Genomic DNA, 22,049 nt, shown 5'->3' with positions numbered 1-22,049 from the left:
TGCAGAGGGGCAATTAATGCAAGAACGATGTTACAGAAAGGCCACTCAAACAGGGAGATGTCTTTGACTGCAAAGGTACTTCTTAGGTACAGACTTGGCAGCAGACATCACTGTCCTGGGAGAAGAGCCTGGCAAGTCTCTTGTGCACAGAGGGATGCCACAATGCTAGACATGCTCAAGGAACAGCAATCAGCAAAACACAAGGAAATCTACCATAACACTCCTAGCACAGTAAGCATCATGTTTATGAACAACACCATTTTTAAGATGAAATTATTATTTTTAAGATCAAACGCTAGAAAAATTTCCACCCATCCTTTGAATAAAGCAAAATGAGAGAGGTGACAGGTGTTTGATAACAGGATGTACAAGACAGCAGCTGAAAACAGGATAATTAAGTCAACTTAAAACACCAATAATCTTTATCAGCCTTAAATACTCAGTTAAGATTTTTTTTTTTTGGACAGGATCACTTTACCTACTGATTCTTGGTAACTGATATTTTTCATAAACTAATACAAATTATTTTATTCATTGATAGCAGCCTGAAAAATTATTGCTATGGAAGGGGACTCAGAAAAGATCAGAAAAAGTAACAATTGGTAAGTCAATAGCCCAGAAGTTCTTTCAAATTTTACTCACAAAAGTACATGGTGAATTCAAGAGATGAAAATAAAGTAATTCTACCAGCTGGCTGTACAGATATTTTAGATATCATTCCATATGCTATGTAGAATTAGTTCCTTTCCACTGAGAAACACAACACAAGCAGAGCTTCTCAATGTTCTGCCACCATAGTTTGCACTTGATTCATAAATGCAAAAGCCTTTAGAAAAAACACTGCAGCTGGAGACATTTCTTTTCTTATTATTTTTAATGCAATTTCAAGTTCAAATTTCAAGCTCTTGAGATCTTAAGCTTGGCTGCTCAACACAGGCACTAGGACGGCAATAGAGTTTATATTTTGGGCCTGACAATATCTTCCTTGGATTATTTTAAGCACAGAAAACATATAGAAAGAAATATAAATCCAAAGGGAGGAAAATGGGAGAGTTAGCAGAACAAGAAGCGGAACAGAGATGCAGAGAAGTACAATTACATCATGCTTGAAAATGTTTGTACAATGAAAATAAATCAATTAGGTTAATGAAAATAAATGTGACATTGCTGGAGGAAAAGAGAATGAAAACATCACCAATAGTGATGTTAGAGCTAGTCAAATTTTTGGGAGAAAACTGGGAAACCACAGATCACTGTCATGGCAAGGAAGTTCCCTGGGAAAAAATATAGGGCAAGGATTTTAGTAGCAAGTGTTAGGGAAAGGTCTGGAAATTAAGATACTGAATTAATCACACTTTTTATCACAATGAATAAAACTTAAGACAGAACTTAAAAAAGGGTATTTTTTCAGAAGAATGAATAGTTTTTCAATAAGCTAAATACATAGTTAAAAATTATTCTACTAAGAAATAGGTCTGGGCTTATTTTATTACCAGCTCATTTTATCACAGTGTGTCTGTAGTTCAGTCTACAACACAATGTAGAAATACTGGGTCAGCTTCATGGATACAGAAGCCAACCAAGCCACAGCAGCAAAATATTTCTCTTGTAGCTCAGCAATCTCTGCTGCCTTCAACACACCTAAAGCTGCAAGAGCAGGCCATGATGTCAGTTCTTCATCTCTCCTTCCTGTAGCTCACATCAGAAGGTTAAATGTGCTTAAATCAGATTACACAGACTCAAAAATAAATATCAAGGTCATAAAGTCAGAGCTGGGGAAGCAATGAAACAAAACAGAGAAAGATGAGGCAGGAGAACTGCAGTATGAGAAAATAAATGACACAGGTATGATGCCCATCAGATAACTAATTGCACACCCCAAAATTATTCAACACACATGAATCCAGACTCTCACACAAAGATGAGTAGGCACTCAGTATCAAAGGGGAGAAAAGCTTGATTTCTGACACATAAGGCATAACAGACAATCTGTTCAACATTTCGTCTTCTGGAATACTTACACCACTGTACTAAACTACAAAGATAAACCTGAAATTAAGGATGGGCTTGCCAATATTACAGCAGACCACCAGTAAAAACAATGCTGTGAGTCCAAATGATCATCAGTAAGTGCTGCAGAAGAGAGGGGAGCAGCACGGGAATCAATCCAAACAGAAACACCAAGGGTAAAATCACTAGTTTGGAATAAATGATCAAACACAGAAAAAAATAATCTAAGATATTTAAAATATCTACAAGTCCATGAAAGAAAAAAATATATAAAAATGTCTTTTGTTTACATAGCTGATACAAAGTAAAGAGCTTTTTGTCCCCCCTAAAAACCTTACTATTTCAAGGTCATCAACAGTAAAGGATGTAGCTGCTGGTAAGAGGTGGCCAGTTATATGGATAACTATGGACAAGGACTATGGATATCAGGGTATGGCTACGGTTAAGACTTGCTTTGAAGAGATTGACAAAATAAGGTGATAAATAAAGAAACCACTATTTTAGTAATTTTATAAACAAATCCTTCCCTAAACTCTAGTCCTATTATTTATTCTGATAAGGTAAATAGTAGTGTAAGCATTCTGAGACATTAGATTTTTTGTTCTACTGTAATGGCTCTTTTACTGGATTTCTTTTATTTAGAACAAGAATCTCTTCAGGAAATAGGAGGTGAGCAAAGGATCAAAAGCAATGGTAAGAAAATGCAGACAAAATTCAGCTGACAATTATAAAATCCAATGCAGGACTGGATGGTAATACTTACTCTACTTACAGCAACTTTGAAACAACTGCTTGTATCTCAAAAATATACTGGTACTATCAGACTGACAAATCTCTACAGCAAAATATTAAAATAAAATATTTGGTTTCTTTGCAGCTTCTGCCAAGTGATTCCTTCCATTGGTGGATATTTTTCTCTGCCATGTCATAACCTTTGCATTTATATTCCCCATCTGAGTAGTTAACTGGCTTTTACCTCGAGACAAACCCAGCCTGATTTGGTATCACACTGCCAAATGTGTTTCACACAAATTCTGCCTGTCTCAGAGAGAAAGCAGGAGCGCACACCACACGTGCTCATTAACTAGTAAGATATATAATTAAACAAGAAAGGGTTAAAGCGTATGTTGGCCTATTCCACTTTTCTATTACTTTTTAAAAAGCTTTCCTATGTCGTCTTCTTCCTTGTTTCTGAAAGCTAACCATTCCTTCTTCCTTTCAGGAAGGCTGACATTTGACAGCTTAACATAGCTGACAGGGTTACCCAGCAGCTCACCCTCCCTATTCTCAATCCAATTAGACCTCTAATCCTCCAGATGAAAGGCCCAACTACTCACGTTCCTCATGACAACGACAGCTATTGATTATTTGTCACTACAGCTAACACCTTCTCTGTCGAGGCCACTCTGACAGAAGCAAACCTACCAAATTAGACAGCACTTTATCTGCCCTGGAGGCCAAATGGCACAAGAAGTAAAGGCTAATAAATGGTATAAAAACGAACAAATCATAACATTATGACAGGTTGATCGTTGCCAGCAGCTTCACAGCTCAAGCTTGATGCTCTGTTAGACCTGTTCCTTCTCTTTTCCCTTCCACTCGTGCACCAACTTTGACTGAATTAAAGGCCAGAACAATTAAGGCATTTGACCAGCAAAGATAAGCTCGGATAGAAGTATCATCAAGGGACACGAATGTCAATAGCAGACTCCCGTTTGTCAATAAAAACATTCCACAGATGCAAATGCTCATGACTCTGCTCTCCACTAGGCTGTACTGACTCCCTTTGTACAGAGCTCCTCTCAAGCCCAGGCAGAAACTCCGTGAAAATTAACCCCAGGAAACCAAGCCTGAGGTGGGAAACAGGAGGCAAGGATTCGCATGACTGAAAAAGGAATCCCAACACCGAGCCACGACAGAGAGATGCTAATGTTGTTATTCCATTTAATATGTGCAATTTTTTCTTTCTTTTTAGCAGATTGATATAAACAAGGACTAAGTAATTTGAATTTAGCACTATAAATTTGCTTCAATTGTTTCTCAAGGAAGAAAAACTTCTGATTCTAGGATAATATGCAGTATCTAGTGACACAGGACCTCACAAGTCACATCACTCTGAGGCAAACTGAAAAGCAGCAACAATATTTATTATTCTTAGAGTGGTACTATCCAAAACCAGAAACTGCAAAATCAGAGGCACAGTCCCTAAACTGAGGCTGTTTATTACAACAAATAACAGAATAGAACACTAAAAAAAAATCCAAATCAGAACACCACAACCAGAGGAACATTGTTAAGATCAGTCAATCAAGAATAATGTGAGTAAAAAACCACAACTTAAACAGTTATAAAGCAATTAGTACTGCTCTGCCATAATTAATTAGCTGATTTCTCAACTATGCCAAAATGAATATATTTTCCAGCAAGAAATTCCTATGCTTCTGAAATTACTTACTAACAAAAAATAGTATAAAATCAAAGTACATGAAAACTTAATTTAAACTTGAATTAAGCTGTCTTAATTAAAGACATAAAACATGAATATCTGCTCTGGAAGAATCTACAATTTAAGTGAGGAAAATGTTCCTGTACAATGCACAGATAAAGGAAACTACATGCAAGTGCAACTTAATATTATTTTTAAAAACCTTAACATTGTAAAAAGATTTATTCAGTTAAAAAAAAAATTGAATTGCATAGGGTTTGTCCTCATATTGTTTAAGTCCTTAGGTTTACACGATATTCTTGTTTCAACCAGACACAGATAATTAAACACTTTAAAGATGAGTACAGTACAGTATGATCACAAAATACTAATATTTAAATGAGCAGTTTGGCAAATGGATTCCTTAAGACAACTACTGCCTGAAGAAAAACTGAACCTACAGGACATTTATGTAAGTTGGGTCTCACAAAATCCAAGCAAACTGGTAAATAAAAGTTGAAAAAATGTAAAACATTTCTATGAGTAAATTTTAATTATTACTATTGTGATCTAAAATGTACTCCAAATATAATAATTCACTGCAAAGAGGAGACAAATATTGTAATTTTCAAATAAGAGTATAATTTAGTAGTTTTACAGTGATAAAACCACATTTTAATAGCCTTCCATCCTTTCCAAAAGGAGACCAGTTCAAAATTCTTAATGCAAAGCCTGAGAGAAGCACCTGTGCTGAAGGAGATCTACAGAGGGGTACCTGGCCTGGCCCAACCCTTCACACCAGGGAGGACTAAACAAACTCATTCTGAACTCTTAGTCACGTAAAGGCATTTATGCCTATGCTGGTGACTGCTGACAGTGAGTCCACAGTATTCCTGGGAGCTGTTTGGGGTTTCCAGAATCAAAAACTGCATTACGGTTTATATTTCAAACTTCCTACTTATCCCAGGTTATCCTTACTACTATGGAACACATATGACTCTGAGATTAGCTCAGTTGGTCAGAGCATGGTCAAATAACACCAAGGGTGTGGCTTTGATCCTATGGGCCATTCATTTAAGAGCTGGACTCAATGATCCTTGTGGATCCCAACTCAGAATATTCTGTGATATAATCATTCTCCCAATTTGGTTTTATCTACTTCTTTATTCTCATTTGGGCTTTTTACTCCTTTTTTATATGAAGAGCTTCTATTAAAAAAAAGCAATTAAAATATGAACAACCAACAATGTTATGCTAGAGCTCTACCTGGTGCCAAATAGTGAAGAAAAATTACTGTTCTTAATATCTAGTCCTACCAGCAAAATCTGCAAATGTCTTCAAGTTTTACACTTAACAACCTAATGAGTTACCTCCCCGTTATTATTCCTGTTGTCTGCTGCAAGACTTATTTATAATATTTGGTTTAAGATCACTATTCTTGATAGGCAAGAATCTTTTCCATAATTACAGGTCAGAATCAGAAATTATATACCCCACCATATTTTTCAAGTTGTGTTCCAGATGTGCCTCCCTGAGAATCATATTTGAACATCCCTTACAAAGAGAAAGAACTAATCCATTCATCTTCACCCAACCCTTAAATGTATTTATTCTTTGTTCTACTTTTAAATTAGGCTTGCAAACCTCACAATTAAAAAAAAGTCCTTCCAAATATGGGTGCTACAGTGAAGGCTGCGAGCCAGGAACCACCTCAGGCAACTGGAGATCAACAATTTATCTGCATGTCAAAGGGAAGCCACTGCACTTAGTCCATCCCTTTCCATGCAAATATACTCTGCTATGCAGTATTTGCCACAGAATTCCACAAGTGCTCCTACAGCAAACCTTCTCTTTAAACATCCTTCAACCACCTTCAGCTTTTGCTTCTACTATTCTAAATGGGGAAAAATACTATATTGGGAGTGGAAGTAGAAGCATTCTGTCTATAGCAGGCTATAAAGCAAACGTGTCAGATATTTATAGAATAGGTCCCGTGGTGTAATGGAGAGCACTCTGGTCTCTGAATCCCAAGGACCTGAGTTCGAGTCTCAGTGGGGACCATCCCCTGGCAGTTCAATGCCTCCCTGCCATGCCATTCCGTCAGATCTCGGATGCTCAGCAGGGTCAGCAGTAACCGAGGGAGACGGGTTTGTGACCTGCTGAGACGACTTCACAGAAGTTACTGCAACAGGCAACTTTATTCATCCGCTCACAAAACTCTTATACACTTCAAAAGCTGAATTCCTCCGCAGCTCCGCCACCTTGGCACTGATAATTGGTTAACAATGCTGTTTGCATGACAAAGCCTGCTCTAATTGGCCAATTACACACATCTGTTGAGAAGGTGGCAGGAGCCGCTGACCTCATTAAATAGTCCTTGAAGCTACAACACGCTAAGTACAGAAACAAGTTCAATACACAACTCACACTTTAGCTCTAAGAGCATATGAAATCCCAACAGTCAGCCCCGGTTAGTACCGGGTGCTGTGACAGTCCTGAGGACTTCACTGGCACTGTCCAAGCTTGCTCGGCCGTGGCAGATGAACCTGAGGAGTTAAAGGGTAGGGCCAGTTCTGCACACGCTGTGCCTGACCTAAAAAATCCACTGCACAGGCTGGAGAGCCCTTCCCAAATCTTCATTCGTGAAGTTTGGCCATACATACAATTCATTTTAGTGCCTCAGCCAGCTTTATTTGTTTTCTTTCACAGTCCAGTCCTACCCAAAGACAGTAATAGATGCTATGTTTTTTGGTTAGCCATGCCAAATGTCTGCTGGGAAGTAGCTATAGGTATGGAGGTAGCCACAAATTGCAAGCAATATTTTCAAACATGTTTTACTAGAGTAAGTTAGTTCAGTAACCAACAGTTACAAAAATCATTTAAAAGTCAATTTTACAAGTGTTACAGGCTATACACATTCATGCCATACTTATCAGTGAAGTCTATACGGAGACAGGGTTTGATCTTTAGCTATGCTGAAATTCTGATCTTGAAGTCAAAAGAACTACTTTGGCATATAAATTTTTGCATAACCTTGTCTTAAAATGTGATTTCATGCTAACACAAAACCAGTTAGAAATCAGATTCAGATGCCTTAGTGTCTGCTGTGCAACTGAAACCTGACATGTAGAACAGCATTTCCACAGTTTTATCTTCTGCAGAATTTTAACCCACAGTCTGACAGCAGAGACAAATGATTGCTGGATACCATATGATTACAGGGACTTAACACTTAATGAGGAACCAACAATATGCATGTTCTTGCCTTGTTACAACGCAAGACAAAGTGTGCAAGATGAAAATATGAGAATATATGAGAATCACATATTGGTCTTGCAAAGTAGCAATTTAAGTCCAACTTAAGGTCTGTGCCAACAAAACTGTTGTCAAGCTTTCTGTTTCGATGCTGCTGCTCTGTAATGCTCACTCCAAGTGAATTGGCAAGCCTTCCTTCTCCACACCTGTGATGCACTAATGAATCAAGATACAGAATATCTGCAGCTGAAGAACATACAAGAAGTGTTCTGACCATTCTCATAATATTCAGTGTTGCTTGATTTCCCAGAACCTTTTCAGACCAATAAATTCTCTCTTTAGCTACATGCAAAAGAACTTACCTAACACTGGTCTCCACAAGATGCTTCTATCATGTGGTATTTCTTGGGTACAAATATGTTCCAAGCCACCCTGAACGTTTCAGTGGAGAAACAGTAAAATTTATGATGCTTTGGAGCTACACTGGAGTGCTGAGTTTTGTAAAAAGAGACCGATATTTTGATCTCAAGATCACATTGTCGTACTTTAATATTTTGCACTCAATCAAGCCAAGTCAATGCAGAGGTAAATGGAACTATTCATGAAATCTAAAGAGCAGTCAAAAAGAAAATTAGGACAGATATAAGAGACCCTGAAAGAGAGTCACAGCTGCTGTCTATCACACAGAGGTTAAAAAAACCCAACTTTAAATAGTTCCTTTCCTTTATGAGCCCAAATACGACACTGCTACATTCTTAACTAAAATTTTGAGAATATTTTTCATTATGTCAGTGTTTATTTAGGAAATTCCAGCCTTGCAAATTCTGTTTTATCATTCTTACTCAGGAGTGACAGCACAACTTTCTAAGGAACTATACAGTGAATCAGATCTCTGTAACAATGTGAGCTTTATTTTAAACTTTTCCTGTCGATATTTTTCAACCATTTCAATAGGACTTACAGCACAGACGAAAGGTAGTATTGAAACAAGCAATAGTGAAAAGCATTTGAGAGCATGAGGATTTGTGCTAAACAGGCAGAAAATTATTATTCTTTTGTAGAGTTCATTCTCTTTCAACTCACTGACCAGTGAGCAGTTCCACAGTTGTGAAAAGGCATCAGAGGAAGGCCATGCATCGATGAGACCAACCCATTGGTAGCTACATCAGCTTATCTGTAATATATCACATACAAATCACTTGCAAGGAACTGTGCCTTCTGCCCTTAAGCAACTCAGGCTGCATTCACTAGAGAAAACTCTTTGTTCAGGAAAGCTAAGAAAACATTTCCATCATGTTTATTATCTGTAGCATATTTAAATACAGAGGAAACTATATTTCTACATGTAAAAAAATCGCCTCTTCTGGCTGGTTAGCAAACATTCAGATTTCACACTCTGGTTTGTTCAGATTTTTCATATTTAATCAAATTGTATGTTCACATGGAAGTCACAGAATGAATGTAAAGCACATTCACATTACATGAACCTACATGCATAGATAATATTACTGATTATGAACACTCACTTAAGGCAGAACATCACAAAAGGTTACCAACCTGAGGAAAAAAAGAGCATAAGTGAGCACTGTTGTCCCTGAAAGGCACCTTGATTATTTATTTTCATTACAGAGATTGGGGAAAAAAAGTTAGAAGGACATGTGCTCATTTATGCAGATAAAATAAACACACCATTATGAAAGATTTGAGAGACTACAGCTTCAGGAAATACATCTTGAAAAAGGCAGTGAGGGAAAAATGCATAAGCTTGCTCCCAGGCAAGTTAATTCAGGAGGTTTTAAAACAAACATCTTTTCCTTGCTCAAGAAAAGGGAAATAACATTCTTGTTTTGGGGTTCTTGGACTATCCTGACTGTACTCATTAGATAAGATTTGGGAATAAAGTTTCATAAAATAAATGAACTAAAAACTACCTTCTGTTTCTAATTTTCTACCATGTCTTATGCTTGCCACAGGCTGTCTTTTCTCACTTCCCTCTTTACTTTCATGGTTACTGGGGAGTATACAGGAACAACCATTCTTTCTAGTTTAATAAAAATTGAAGATAATTTAAAATATACCCTCCTACTTTACACAGAATTCCTTACTGCATCCTGGATGTATTGTTATTCATCAACAACCATGTCAGCAAATAAATAATATAAGCTACACAATATTTAATGCATTTAAAGTCACATTTTCCCACTGGGGTTGTATTAATCTTCCTGAAGCCAGTATTAATATCTTCCTGACAGTTAAACATCCTGATAGATATATTTAAGTGAATATTATTAGAATCCAACAAAAAAACCCACCTGATTTTTACTTCTATCCCTATTAACACAAAATGCTGTGCCTCAGGTATTCAGGGAGATTCAGGTAGATTACTCCTCAGAATAAACAGATTGCTAATAAGTGAGCAACTTCTGTGAGGAACTCTGAAAGAAGCAGGTGTGTTGTTTTTCCTTAAATTAAACTGGAATTACACCATGAAAAATAAATGACAAAACATATACAGGTAATTTGAGTATGTAGCAACATTTCCATTCACAAGTATCACATGTGGGTGTTTGAGCAACTTGCAATTTAACACTAGAAGCAAATTGCTACCAGAATGCTTACAAGTGGAAATGAATGCCTATAGTTCAACTGTGATCCCAGTACTCATATCTGTCTCCACAGTATGGTTATTCCACAATAATCTAAGTTCTACCAGTTTAAACAATCTGTACCCACATAGCACGGCAATTCCTCAATGTGAAATCACTAGTAAATTATGCTAATGATTCTACTTCTGTTGCAATCAGTCACTGTTTCAGCTCCCAGTAAATTATATCTGTGTTCAGGAAGTCACAACCATCCTCTAAAACTCCCATGGTAATTTTCACAGGGCAGTACTGCAATAATTTGTGTCATTTTCTGGTGGGTTTGGATTTTTGAGGTCTTTTTAGTTTAATTGCTTTTTAATCTAAATTTTCCTGGAGTTAATGACTTGACCTCTCCTTCTTTTCTTTTCTTTTTTTTAAGGGTGTGCACCCTTTCAAAGTTGCTCGGGAGACCTGTCCACTTGAAAAGAGAGTAAAACAGTGTAACAGAAGAAAATCCAAAAAGAAAAGCCAGCTAACTTCACTTACATGGCCTTCTGCCTACAAAGACTGAAGCATCTCCATCATAAGGCTGACAAGGAAAAAGACAGGCTATGAAAGATCTTGTCAAGGACAATTGGAAAATGATGAGTTGCTAAAAAATGTATGCCTTGTGAGATTAATTTTTCACAATTTAGACACTGACAACATGAAAACCTACATTAGTCAGATGTGTAAAAGGAAGAATGAGCTAGTTAGTGTATTCTAAGGTACTCATCTCTAGGGTGAATGGACTGAACCTTCAATTGCATTAAGTTTGTTATCTGTCTAAGCAATGACTAGCTTAGATGTTGATGTCTAAGGTAAATTTTCAGTTACATAAGATTACTCTCAGCCTATCATCTCACATTGCATTGTGCTATATGTTGAGTATTTTCCATCAAGATAAAGATGTATTTGTTACATTTAAGCAAACAGTTCCACTTCTAGCTCTTCATTCATGCTTAAAATCTTTTTTACACCAAGAGATGCATAAAGCTTAAAAGCTGTAATACAAAGGATGCCTATCATTAAACAGAAGACTTATCATTAAGAACATGATTATTAGCATTAAGCAACCACTTATCAAAAGTTATCACATTAATATGACCACATATAACCACAGATTTTTTTTCCAAAAGCATTGCTATTTCAAGCTGAAATTTTTGACCACACCTTACTAATTTCAAAGAAAGGTGTGAGAATGCTCAGGTTTACCAATGTTCAAATGGACCAATAAGTAAGGGAACCTCCTCAGCCCTACTTATTGTAAATAGTCCAGAATGTCATTAATGAAGTCTGAGACAGGGAGATTACAAGGACCTTTTGTTAAGATGAGAACAGATGAGACCCTGACACAGCTTTGCAGGCAATGACTGCTTTGCAGACATGCCCCAGTGACACAAGCCATCTCAAGGAATCATGGCAACACAAGGATGACACAGCAACTTTGTGTTTCCTTAAGTTGCCTCATTAACTGGTAAATATGACCTGGTTATTCAACTGCACTAGACCAGGGTACTGAGATCTTCATATCTCCTTCAGCTCTTACCCAACACTGAAACCCTTGGAACTGAAGCAACATAAATAGCATGGGTCAGTCTGTCTAGCTGTGCTATCAGAAATTTTTTTGGTAGAGAATATAAGAATACCCCAGAGATCAACTACACAAAGTAACAACTTAAATAACAACAAATTAAAGTAATAAAGTAACTACTTAAAAAGTGATAGATCTGCCATTGGGAAAAAAAGAGGGCTGAAGGAACTACTGCGGGATTACCACATCAGATAATGTCTTGTATGACCATATGGGTAGTGCTGAAATCTTTACCTATCATTTAGGAAGAAAACTGTTATGAAAAAATAAGAATTTGCATCTTGAACACTGGATGCAATTGTTAGTATTTTGAAGGACTGTAAGAATTGCTTTTACAGCATAAACTCCTCAGGCAAACAGTACTAACAAACATGGCAGAAGCAAAAGCTGCCTGCTGTTCTGTAGACAATACCTGTAAGTATAAAACCTGTAGAGAAGTGGAAGTTAAAAATAAAAATAAAATATAACAGAGAGCTGGTACATACATATGTGTATGTATACACACACACTCACCAAGGTTTTAACTCACAGGTGTAGTCAGAAACTAGTGATGCAAGTGTTAATGGAATGAGGTTACAGTTAAGTCCTATCCAATCATAAATCCATCCTAGAGAAGAAAGGAAATTGGAGTTCTAATTCATTTTACTTAACAGTGATGATTTATGACTGAATTCAGGTCAATGTCACATTTCTGAATGTTTGTTCTATTATAGGGATTAAAAAACCCCACAAGCTATTTTACTAGGACTTAAAAGACATGAACTGACAGTTCTCTTACAGTGAAGTCTCCAGACAGAAATATAGGAACAGTTTCAGCTCACCCTGTAAAGAATGAAACAAATTTTTCTTATGATAACCAAGTTTACTCATGGGAGAGACACCATCTTGAATCCAATCACATGAATGAAGACATTCAGCTTCCTTCAGTCCAAGATGGCTAAATCATGTTTCTGTTTGGCATTAGAAGAGTATTTGCTCACAAATTCTTTGTCTCTGAGACAGTTCTGTGGCTCACAAAGACAACAGAGATCATTTTTTGTCAAATCCATTGCAAGACTGTTTCAGAGGAACAAGTGCAAAGGGACATGTAAAGGGAGCCTGTAGAATGATGACCTAAAGTCTCAAATATTCTGTCAACAAACTCTAGCCCTCAGGATGTCTGTCTGCTGTGATCTGATGAGTAAGGTGTTCCAAAAGCTCTCTCAAGAGACAGCAAAAAATGGCAAAAGCAATCCTAGTACCGAGAGGAAATTTTTGACTCAGGAAACCTTACTTCATTTTACCTCCATCTGCTTTACTATCATCATCTGTGGAAAGGAACATCATGTCTTTCCCACCTCTTCACTGGCTGCATGTAAAGGTCTGTAAATCTTCTCTGTCCAATGAAAATGAAAACTGGGATGCAATGGAAGAGCAATTTAGGAATCTGAATCTCCAGGCACTGTCCTTCTAAACAACATATGTTTGTGACTACAACTTAATGGAAGTTTATAAAGTCATGTGAATATGTTTTTGATGAAGCAAAGGACAGTAACTGACCAACAAGCTTGAAGACAACCAAATCTATACAGTGGCCCTGGTAAATATGTAGATTCATGATTAACCAACACTGACCACACAACTTTGGAAATGGGTGTTCTCAGCATGCTTCTTTTTTTATCTGAAAGTCAGTACTGGTTACTGAGGAATTTTTCTTTTACTTTGGGAAAAAAAAATTACAATATAAACCAAAAGTGTTATAGAATCATAGAATCGATTGGGTTGGAAAAGAACTCCGAGATCATCAAGTCCAACCCTTGCTCCAACTCCAGTCCATTTACTAGATCATGGCACTCAGTGCCACGGCCAATCTCAGTTTAAAAATCTCCAGGGATGGTGAATCCACCACCTCTCTGGGCAGCCCATTCCAATGCCTGATTGCTCTCTCTGGAAAGAATTTTTTTCTGATCTCCAACTTAAATTTCCCCTGGCAGAGCTTGGGCCCGTGCCCCCTTGTCCTATTGCTGAGTGCCTGGGAGAAGAGACCAACCCCCACCTGGCTAGAACTTCCCTTCAGGTAGTTATAGACAGTGATGAGGTCACCTCTGAGCCTCCTCTTCTCCAGGCTAAACAACCCCAGCTCCCTCAGCCTCTCCCCATAGGGCTTGTGCTCCAGTCCCTTCACCAGCCTTGTTGCTCTTCTCTGGACCCGCTCCAGCACCTCAATATCCTTTCTGAACTGAGGGGCCCAGAATTGAACACAATACTCAAGGTGTGGCCTCACCAATGCAGAGTACAGGGGAAGGGTCACTGCCCTGGTCCTGCTGGCCATGCTATTTTTGATACAGGCCAGGATCCCAAACATCAAAAACATTTAAATATCCAAAATGTCATGAATCATGAAGTTGTTTGGAATTTTAATTTTATCTATCGTGCAGAAGGCATTCATGACAGAAATGCAGATCTTAATATGTTAAAATGGAAAGACTAAAGACAAAATTTTACACACATGAAATGCTAATTTCATAGGCTGATATCAAGAGCAAGTAACTGCTCAGAAGCCACAGAACACAATTTTACAGTACAGCTAAGTGAGGCAAATTAAAAGCTGTTGCAAGGAGTGTTTCCAGACCAATTTCTGCCCCCCAGTACTACGATGCTACAAGCACTTACCAGGCTGTGGGGTGAATCACATCTATCTAGTACATTACACAGTAAGCATGTGACTACATAAAATCTACTGCTAAAACAGCAGTACCTTCTTTTTCATCTGCACTGTCAACTGAAAATACATCTAAGATAGTCCAAGTAGCCCATGCTACAAACTGCACTTTCAGGACTGCACCAAGGCATAAAGGAAAAGGAGAGCATGTGCAGTCAATGGATATTATGCTAAAGGCAAAACATCTCTTGCCTTGAACTTCTGCAGTATAAATATCCACAACATGAACAGTCAAAGATTTAAAGAAAAATTGATACTGTTTTAATATACTAACATGTATTTTAAAAACGTGGAGAAAATGAAATTTTTAATACAAAGTTTTTAATGTGATTAAAATGTTCTAGTGTCTATCACATCATAAAATCAAAAAGCCTGTATGAGCACCAGGCAAGCAGAGTATGTTACAGCAATTTTTAAAGCCTCTGACACTGCCATGTTTATGAAATACCTATCTTTGAAACAGCAACATTCACAGTAAGTTGGTCACTTAGAAACACAAAGTTAACCCTGGTACAGTGGGAACAAGGTTATGATGATGACTGAAATATTTCATCAGGGTGTAGTGCATGTAACCACATAGATGAATTTGCCTATTTCAAGTCAACTACAACCTACTATATGTAGCTAATGATGATGTCAGACAAGTAATGTTGTGTGTTATTACACATTTCAAGAATGCATTCACACTAGTTTTTAATAATTTTTAACATTAGTATGTTAAACAATAGTATTTCAACATTTTTACCTAAGGAACTTGTAGGTTTAAAATATTACATGAACTCTTCATCTGCCAAAAATGGATGCAGTAACAGACCACACAGCCCCTATGGACTCCCATAACAGACTTCCTGGAGAATATCACCTTATTATCATCTTCCCAAGCGGTTCTTTATTTAATTGCTCCCTTACAATTATGAACAGGTGACAAGATATTATAAACTGAAATGGTTTGCTACAAAAATCATGGCAGGCACCCTGACTGGTACCAAGTGACATAGCTTACACAGCCAAAATAACTCTAATTTTTGAGCAGTTACAGCTTTAAACATACTATACAAACTAAATAGTAAATAAAAGCCTGTTCTTTTCAGTTTGACTTTTTAACCTTCTCTGGGGAGTCTTTTTCACAGTTTATGACCTCAAATGTCTTGGTTAGCTAGCCAAACTCACCCTCCCCTTTTTTTTGTTTTATCTTCTCCCATCAGCAGTTTGCTCATTCTCCTATGACTGCAGACACTTCCCCTCTCCCTAAACAAACACAAAGTTGTTGCAGCTCTGAAGCTATACTTTAAACTACCTTTTATTTTATTGTTGCACAATTCGTTGAGCACTTCTTCACTGGAGCAATGTAACGGAATAGTGTTATAGACCAAGCTTATAGAAGGAAAAATAGACAGTAATGTATCTCCCTTCTGAACCTGAAAATTACTTGGTATTCCATATCCATATCCCAAGAATATACAAATTCTCAAACACAACACTAATAATTAACAGTGTTTGGTCTTATATCCACTGAAAATAATGGTAACATCCTAAAGACTATCAGTGTACAAAATTTAGTCTTTACTTACAACTGGCTATCCCAAAATAGACAAGGACTACTTTTCCTAGAAAGCACAAATTCTTAAAACAGCAATGCCTTATACTGTCTCCACAGACATCTACAAACACACTGAGTAAGGCCATTAAAAATACAAAATAACCCTCCAGAGATTTATAACATGTGATGAACTGACCACAAACCCTATTCCCGGTCCCCCCACACTGCCAGTTGCAGGATGAGGTAGAGAATTCAGGAGTGAAGTTAGCCCAGAAAAAAGGGAAGGGTGCGGGGAAGATATTTTTAAGATTTGGGGTTTTTTCTCATTATGCTACTCTCATTTAATTGGTAATAAATTAAATCCATTTTTCTCAAGTCGAGTTTGTTTTCCGCATGACAATAACTGGAGAGGGATTTCTCCCTGCCCTTATCTCAGCCCATTGGTCTTTTGTTATATTTTCTCTCTCCTGTTGAGCTGAGGAGGGGAATGGTAGAGTGGCTTTGATAGGTATCTAGTGTCCAGCCAGGGTTAACCCACCTCACACCTGTTGGGAAAGCTGTAAGTTTACATAATGGCTGAGCACTTCTGAGGAAATTACCTTCTGTGCAGCAAGATGGAGAGCAGTTCTCCGGCTCCGATCCGCTCTGTTCACATCAGCCCCAGCCTTCAGCAGTGCCTCTGCACAGTCCAGCCTGTCAGCCAGCACACAGTACATAAGGGGAGTCCTTCCAAACTGGTCCTCTTTATCCTTCAGCTCAGAGTTTCCTAAAGCCAAAAACAAACCAAAAGTTGACTTAAAACAGTTAAGTCTATTAGTATCTAACTAGAAGTAGTACTTTATTATTAAAAAAGTAGCTTATTATATATGACCAGGAGGTATCTTATTACAATATGATCAAGGTGAACTAAACAATGGAGTACTTGATAAACTCAGTTACTGACATTTGCAGAACATTGCAAAATGTATTCACAGAAAAAAGTACATTTAGAAAACATTAGTGTCATAAATACACCTACCACCATTAGCATTCTGCAGTGGCATAGTTATAAATAATTTTTAAATCATTTCAGAGATCTTGGCTGCAAAGATATGTTTAAAAAATATCAACAGGACATAACCAAAAAAGTCCCTCTGAAACCTGTAACGACTGTAACTAAAACAAGCCTTGAAGTCTACTCAAAGCAATGTTTATTTTAAAAGCATAAACGTCAATATTACCTCAATACCATTATTTACTTCATGGTGCCTTACAATATGGAAACTACTAAAATACTTCACAAGCTTTCTTGAATTGATAAGGTTAGTAAGGCAATAATTAAGCTGAATAAGAAGTCTGACATCCTACCACTATTATTATTCACGGTCAAAAAAACCCCAAACGAACCAGTTTCATTATAAAGTTTCCTATTTCTATCAAGTCACCACACAAAGACTTGCACCTTTAACTTCATGTATATCAATTATCTTATCCATCTCAACTCTCCAGATTTCCCACATAGCAATGTTGTCTACAATGACTCAAGCAATATTGAATTTTACAGGTAGTCTTGCTTTTTAATTATTCCTTTGTCTGCATGACTGTTGATGTTTCATAAGCACTCCAGCAAAGGAATACTTCTTTACAAGCACAGTCTTTGCTCTCCCCCAGCTTATTATACTTATCTACATATCCAGTAATTGTAGTCTTAATTATAATTTCTATTGATTTACCCCGCAAAAGAATCCAGCAGATTAAATATGAATCAAGGGAAATATCAAGAATTAAAATTCATTCCCTACCAATCAAGCTTCTAACAAAAAACACTGTTAAGTAGGACATTGCCAGTTGGAGCAATCATTCACTCGCTCCATTTCTTAGTTCTTTTAAAACTAGAGTGAATGCCATGTCAATCACATGATTCATTCTGTAACAGTTTCTCTTGCCTTGAAATTGTGTTTTACATTGAGAAAATTCTTTCTGCTCTGCAAAAAAGCAGATTAAGAACATTTTTAAACTCCTCTGTGGCATAAGTATGGAAAAATCCTTTTTGTTCTTCACCCATGGCCTTGTCTTCTGTGACTGTTACTTCACCTTGCCAATCCACTAGTTTTACTAATTTTATCACTAACTTCCATGTCTTGAGCAAATTACTTTAAAAAAACCCCAAACAGAATGAAGTTTTACTGGCCTGCATGTACCTTCCTCAGACACAGGCTGCTTTTTGGACATTTTGCTTTTTAATATCCACCTTCATGCTGCTATTTAGCCTGCTTGCTTCCTTTTGGCTTCCCTAGACCTTTTCTTTTGTTAAGAAAAGGTTTTGCATTCACTTCACGCTGCAAGCAAGGACTTTAACATATTTTTAGATTCTTCATAGGAACTGTTTTCATTCTACTTAATAGTTAATTCCATGCTCATTAGGAAATAATTCAAAATGCAACATTAAGTTAAACAGGGGAATCCAAAATTGTTTATTTTCCTTACCTTGTAAAACCATTTGCTAGACTTGCATTCCACAGTATTAAAATTTCATTGCAAATTGGATGCAGTTTCAAGATAATTCTTTCCTCTACTATCATAAAAAAGTATTAAAAAAGTTATAGGTACCCATCATGAAGCTGCCTTACACCTCAGTATTTTAGCTAAGAATAAATGCTTTTTCCATTCAACAGAGCACAGTACAGAAAAATCAAAGCTGGTTATGATCAACCCTGCAGCCCTGTGAAGCAACACACAGATACTGAAGTCCAAAGCACAATTTAACATGTCACTGCTCTCAGCCTACAAGCCAGTTTCTCTAATTAGCTAAGTACAGTCAGGTGCTCTTTCAGTATTAGTTCAACATGGCAATTTAGACATCAATAAAGCACATTTCACTGCTCAGTGTTAACAGAGCCTCAACAGTGTCTTAAATTTGTTGAAGCTGACTTGCACACTCGAATAGAATTTTAAAAGAAATACAGTAGCATTCATTTCTCCCAACAAGACACATGCACATTGCTCATGCTCAGGTAACATTTGTTCTTAAATCTGCAGCATGCAAAAACAGAACCTCTCCCTAAAATTTCAGTTCCCTTTCTATGTTAGAGCATATAAAAAATGTAGATACCAAAAGAAAGAAATTAGTAAAGTCTAGACAAGCAAAACTGGCCTAAAACTCAAATACAACTCAACTAAATAGAGCAACAAACATCTACAACTCCTAAAAAGTGATGTAGCTGATGACAAGAAGTTTTCATGACTACACACGGTTTGAGTGAAAAATGATCAAGACCTTCAAAACTTGCTGCCAGTAATTTGCCTGAAGCTCCTGCTCTGGTTTTTAAGGTAAAGAAACCGTTTTCAGCTAGCAGTAGGTTTTTTCTTGTCATTATTCCTTTTGCTTACAAGACACTGTAAGGCCCGTAGAATGGTTAAAGTCCTGTGGCCATTTCCCTAATAGGGTATCTCTGTGCTCAGGCTGAGAGACAGAACAAGGACCAGGAGCTACTCTATCACTATCAGGTGCTAAGGGGGATTAAGCTTACGAAATTCACTAACCACAATCTCTTGTGGACTTCACAGCTGCAACAGATTATTATTTTCTGCAGTTAAGAAAGCACAGGTAGCCTTCGAAAGTTTAGGTACAGATTATTGTACATAAAATGTGCTTTGGTAAAAATAAACTCTCTTCACATACCTAAAGACAGGAATTTTGTTTGATACCTCCCCTTTCAGAATCAAAGTCCCAATACCACTAGAATATGCATTCCATAAGCTTGTTGCCAACTGAGGTCATGAACACGATGGAATCAGGTGGTCCAGTTCCAAAATTTAACTCTCATATTCATGCCTCATCATTTTCTTGCCCTCTGTGCAAGCAATCATATTAGAGAAAGGGCAGCAGGAGGATGTTTTATTATTAAAAGACAAACCATCGCTTGTCACTTGCAAGTATCTTGCTTTCTGCAATATCTGATCTGAGTTTTATTCAACCTCCCATATTGCAGAATAGGGAAGAGAGAATCAGAGAGGAGAATTAAACAATAGCATGCACGTGAATATTTGCAACTCATAATTTAGTTAACATTTACAATGAAACATCACATCAGAGATTTAGAAGCATTTGTATGCAAGAAATGCATGATAAGGGTTTTAGAACGAGGAGTTGGACTGAATAGACACTTCAGTATAATGACTATTATAAACATAATTGTGTTCTTATAAACAATTAAAACAATGAGAGGCATCTAACCAAAACTCTGCATAGAAGTGTTAAATGGAAAATGATCCTCCAAACACAAAATTAACTTTTGCTCCTTTTTTTCCTAGGATTAAAATCACACAAATGGGTTTTAGCACTGAAGAACTGTTAATTAAAGACATGTTTGGTGTTGGATAAAACACAGGAAAGAAAATACTGTGAGCATTCCCCAGAGCCTGACAACATACAATTCTGAAGCAATGTGATACAGTATGAGATAATTCAGGCAATGCAATGCAAACAATTAGCACACTTTTATTATACTTGTTATACCATTAACACTTGGCATGTAGTGTACTTCGTGTCATTTAACTCACTGGCTGTTTAAAAAGTCCTGTAATTTAGCACCAGCAGGGGTTAACACATGGAGACACTTTGTTCCAAAGCCCTCTTTATCTAAAGAAATTTTCTACTTACCTTTGATTCTGTCTGTGCCTCTTCCCAGCACAGGATGCCAAAAGGAACACAGTACCCAGAACACTCAGTATTATTTCAAACACCTGTTCCTTTAAAATCCATCCATACTTATAATTATACAGGAATACAATGTACATGTTTCTATACAGTCACACACAGTCCATCAAGCTACAGATGGGAGACAGAAAAATTGCATAACAGGTGAGAGGGGCTGCTCTAAGAGACTGTTTAGCCAAGCCTCCAGGCCCCTCCTATGTCAATAACTGAATAGGGAAAACACAAAGAAGAAAGTAATAGCAAATCTAGAGATTAAAAAGCCCTCCCTAAAAAAAGGAGAAAGCTAGACTTTATGTTGCTGCATATACCACTCCTACATAACCAAGATGCAATGCTTGGCTCTGTTAGGAAAATGCTGTTAAGCAATCAAGAATATACAGCACACATAACACTGAAGTACTGTCCTGAACTAGTTGCTGCTGTTAAGTGCAGTCATAAAATTCAGTGAATAGCACCAATTGCTCAATTTGCTTCTGGCATCAAGTTATACTTCCAACAGTGACTGGTAAACAGCTAAAAATATTACTCTGATGCATTCTTCTTCTGCTAGGCAATATTTTTTACTTTTTTTTTTGGTCCTATTCTGGCAAAAGTAAGGTCTGTGTCATATCCTGTCAAAACACAGCAAAGCAGAAAAGCCAAATTTTGCTATTATAGCAAAGGCTGCAAGGATTCTGCAGTTCTCCCTCCCATGTAAAAATAAAACACAGCATTTTCACTTTGTTGCTGCATGATCATCATAAGAGTGATTTTCTTATCTGATTCTAGTGGTTGGTTTGTGGTATATTTGACAAGATGTACCACCAACACAAAAAAGGTACTTATTTTCCTCTGTGTTTTGAAAAATACATCTTTTGGCTGTGAGATTAATAAAAAGAAACTGAAGTTAGCAAAAACTCTCTGTTGCTTCTGAGTGTTAGCCAAGACTTGAAAGCTCAGATTTTTTTCCCACCTCCACATGCAGGCAGAAGGGGTTTTTTTTAAACCCAGGTATTTAAAGCTACTTTGTGGTTGGATCCCACAGATTTCTAGAAGCATCTCCATATCAGCTGCTCATCTGCTGTTTATAAAATGTCCTACGAAAGAATGAATAGATAGTATTAAATGCAAACAGCACATGTTTGAGCCATCATATGACAAAATCAAGTTGAAGGCCCAACAAAAATATCTGTTTCCACCAGTGGAGCTCCTGTAAAGTCAG

General features: G+C 37.2%; 1 protein-coding gene across 4 annotated transcripts in view; it reads right to left on the bottom strand.

Annotated features, from left to right (window-relative positions):
- Positions 1-22,049, bottom strand: part of INVS (inversin) — a 95,161-nt gene that overhangs the window by 67,877 nt on the left and 5,235 nt on the right. For 3 of the 4 annotated variants that reach the window (XM_071554967.1, XM_071554968.1, XM_071554966.1), the window contains exon 3: positions 16,749-16,915. In XM_071554967.1, coding sequence (XP_071411068.1) covers positions 16,749-16,915 — 167 coding nt within the window. Of the gene's footprint in view, positions 1-16,748; positions 16,916-21,800; positions 21,839-22,049 lie in introns of those variants that run through there. The other variant, XM_071554969.1, reaches the window with a different exon arrangement.

This window comes from Pithys albifrons, chromosome 4 (assembly GCF_047495875.1).
Source record: "Pithys albifrons albifrons isolate INPA30051 chromosome 4, PitAlb_v1, whole genome shotgun sequence".
Classification (NCBI taxonomy): Eukaryota; Metazoa; Chordata; class Aves; order Passeriformes; family Thamnophilidae; genus Pithys; species Pithys albifrons.
Note: the sequence above shows the minus strand (reverse complement) of the source record. Positions and strands in the feature narration are given on the sequence as shown.